We start from the raw sequence: 2699 nt of genomic DNA on the forward strand, positions 1-2699 counted from the left end.
TTACATATTTGTGAATTCCCGAATCCAACTTCCTCCACACACTAGTGCCTCTACTGCATCAGGACTTAGAGAACTACGAAAGTCATTAAGAACCCTTCCTCCTGCACTAAAGGCAGACTCAGACGAGATAGTAGTAACTGGAATAGAAAGGATATCACGTGCCATCTTTGAAAGAGTGGGAAACTTTAAAACATTTAATTTCCACCAGTCCAAAGTATCAAATTTAGTAGTCGTATCATCATAATCAAGCATCAAAATTTGCTCCTCCAAATAAATTTCCAACTTGGACCTGACAAGTTGGGTTGAATGTGATGATCCTACAAACATTTGAAACTCTGCTCTGCCCTTTCCTTTTACTTTTAATCCAAATGATACAATACTACCAGTTGATTCCCTCTCATTTGTTGAACAAACAGAAGCATCTTCAACAATTCTACTTGATGATTTTTCAAGCACATAAGTATTATAAATATCATATAATACTTCTTTAACCTTCCAAATGTTTTCTTCGGCCTCAGAAGTAGAATATATCTTAGGAAAACAATATTCTACAAGCTTCAGTTTGAGACAAGGGTCTAATATTGCTGCTATTGCCATTAACATGTTGCAATCTCCCCAATATTTGTCAAATTTCTTTTTCATCTCCATGGCCATATTCTTTAAAAAGGGAACCTCACTTTTAGATGCAATGTTAAGTGACTCTTTTATCTTCCACACTTCAGACAAAAAAAGATTAGCTGTCGGATATAAACTTCTAGAAAATATGTTAGTGACATCATAAAATATTTCAAGAAATTCACACACTATTTTGGCCTTTTCCCAATCCTCTTTAGAAGGAAGCCATTTGTAGTTTGCATCCCTAGTTGCATATTGTTGAAAAATATTTTTATAAACCAATGCATGTTCTAGCATAATATAGGTCGAATTCCATCGAGTCGCAACATCTAAAGCCAACCCTTTGGAAGTAGTAATAGATAATTGTCTTGCAATTTCTCCAAATCTGTGAAGGCGTGAAGGATATTTCTTCAAATAGGTGACACTGCATCTAATATTTTCAATAACATCTTTAATAGCATGTATCCCATCCTGAACAATCAAATTCAATATATGTGCACAACACCTAATATGAAAAATGTGTCCCTTAAAGAATAACTTTCCTCTAGCTTGAAAGTTCTCCATTATGGCTTTAGCTGCAATATCATTAGAAGAGGTATTATCTAAAGTGATACTTACTACCTTGTCTTCTATACCCCAACTAATCAGACATTCAATTGTAGCATCTGCAACAGCAACACCAGTATGCGGAGGTTTTAATTGGCAAAAATTAATCACACGTTTATGTAGTTTCCAATCAGAATCAATGAAGTGAGCAGTCAAAGACATATAGCCGACATTTTGATTTGATGTCCATAAATCTAATGTCAAACTGAGTTTGCTAATACCTTTAAAGTATCTTTTCAACTCTTGTTTTTCAATCTCAAATACTTTAATGACATCATTCCTAATTGTATTTCTAGATACCCTCTCATAATATGGATTTAGAGATTTCAATAAAATATTGAACCAATTATGTTCCACCATATTGAATGGATACTCATGTACCATAATCATTTTGGCTATAATCTCCCTTATTAAAGTTTGATTATATCCAGATGCAAGCAACTTTAGATATTGTTCTTCTGCACTAGAAACCACACTACTATTAGAAGCAAAAGAGAATGAAAGAACCCTTTGTTTCTTACCCAACAATCCAGTGCAATCTTTTACGTGTCTCTTCAAATGTGTAGTGGTACCATGTTTAGGCACAAAATAATTTGCCGGGCAAGTCAAACATTGAATTTTTTTCTACTTCTACTCCTTTCTCCATTACCTTTACCTTTTTAAAAAACTGCCATACTTCAGAAGTCCTTCTTCTACCCCTTTTTTGTGTAACATTATTATTTTCCTCTTCAGTTTGTGTTTCGACACTAGGTATAGTATCACCTGCTTCTGATTGTTGAGATGGCAGTTGAGAAGACAATAATTCATGCAACATTCTGCATACATTGAGAATAAGTATAAATTACTATACAAAAGTAAGTAAGCATTTAGAGATCACTAAAAAGTAATAGCTTTAGAGTCTTAGAGATCACTGAAAATTAACAGCATTTAGAGGAGATCATGACAATATGAATAAATCCTACAAGACATCAAGATCAAGAAACAGAAACCAATCAATCAAGGTTGCAATTTCCATACAATATCTAGTATCTACAAAGCCCCAGTTAAATGCATAAATAATTAAGAGACGCAAGAAATAAAAAATCAACTTCACAATTCACATGCTTCTGCAACCACAAGATGATCTATTGCTATATAAATTATGACATGCTTAACAAAACTTAATGCCAACCAGATGTCTTCCTAGTACATTTCCCGGCCAACATATTCTTTTACAAATAACAAAGCATTAATCATCACCACCATCATTACCCATGTTATTCCGTATTTTTGCCCCTTTTATAGTTCAAATATGCAAAGGGTGTAAATACAAAAGTTGTAGATTAGGAAGATACAGATCCAACCCAATTTGTTTCGTAATTTTCTAACTACCAGAAAATATCTAAAGAATATTTTTCCATGGTTGCGCGAACTGCTTCCTACAATAAATTCAGATCTTAAGGAATTGTTCCGTAGCTGATCTTTTGGTTCTAGATCCC

At 33.7% G+C, this 2699-nt stretch overlaps 1 protein-coding gene across 1 annotated transcript; it reads right to left on the reverse strand.

Moving 5' to 3' along the window:
* LOC140772984 (zinc finger BED domain-containing protein RICESLEEPER 2-like) lies at positions 1-2466 on the reverse strand. Its single transcript, XM_073115268.1, has 3 exons — positions 2411-2466; positions 1871-2036; positions 1-1773 (listed from the first exon to the last, which is right to left on the reverse strand). Exons 1-3 carry the CDS (start codon positions 2464-2466, stop codon positions 1-3), a joined length of 1995 nt encoding a protein of 664 aa, XP_072971369.1.
* Positions 2467-2699: the final 233 nt, after the last annotated feature.

Source organism: Typha angustifolia, chromosome 13 (genome assembly GCF_048772165.1).
Source record: "Typha angustifolia cultivar Huaian chromosome 13, ASM4877216v1, whole genome shotgun sequence".
In the NCBI taxonomy this organism is placed as follows: domain Eukaryota; kingdom Viridiplantae; phylum Streptophyta; class Magnoliopsida; order Poales; family Typhaceae; genus Typha; species Typha angustifolia.

Bases quoted from the DNA above. Each gene is read 5' to 3' on its own strand.
- LOC140772984 (XM_073115268.1), bottom strand. From the start codon at position 2,466: ATGGTGGTGATGATTAATGCTTTGTTATTTGTAAAAGAATATGTTGGC. The intron at 2,037-2,410 runs GTACTAGGAAGA...CAATGTATGCAG, and splicing joins GAATATGTTGGCCGGGAAAT to AATGTTGCATGAATTATTGT. The intron at 1,774-1,870 runs GTAATGGAGAAA...ACACATTTGAAG, and splicing joins AGTTTTTTAAAAAGGTAAAG to AGACACGTAAAAGATTGCAC.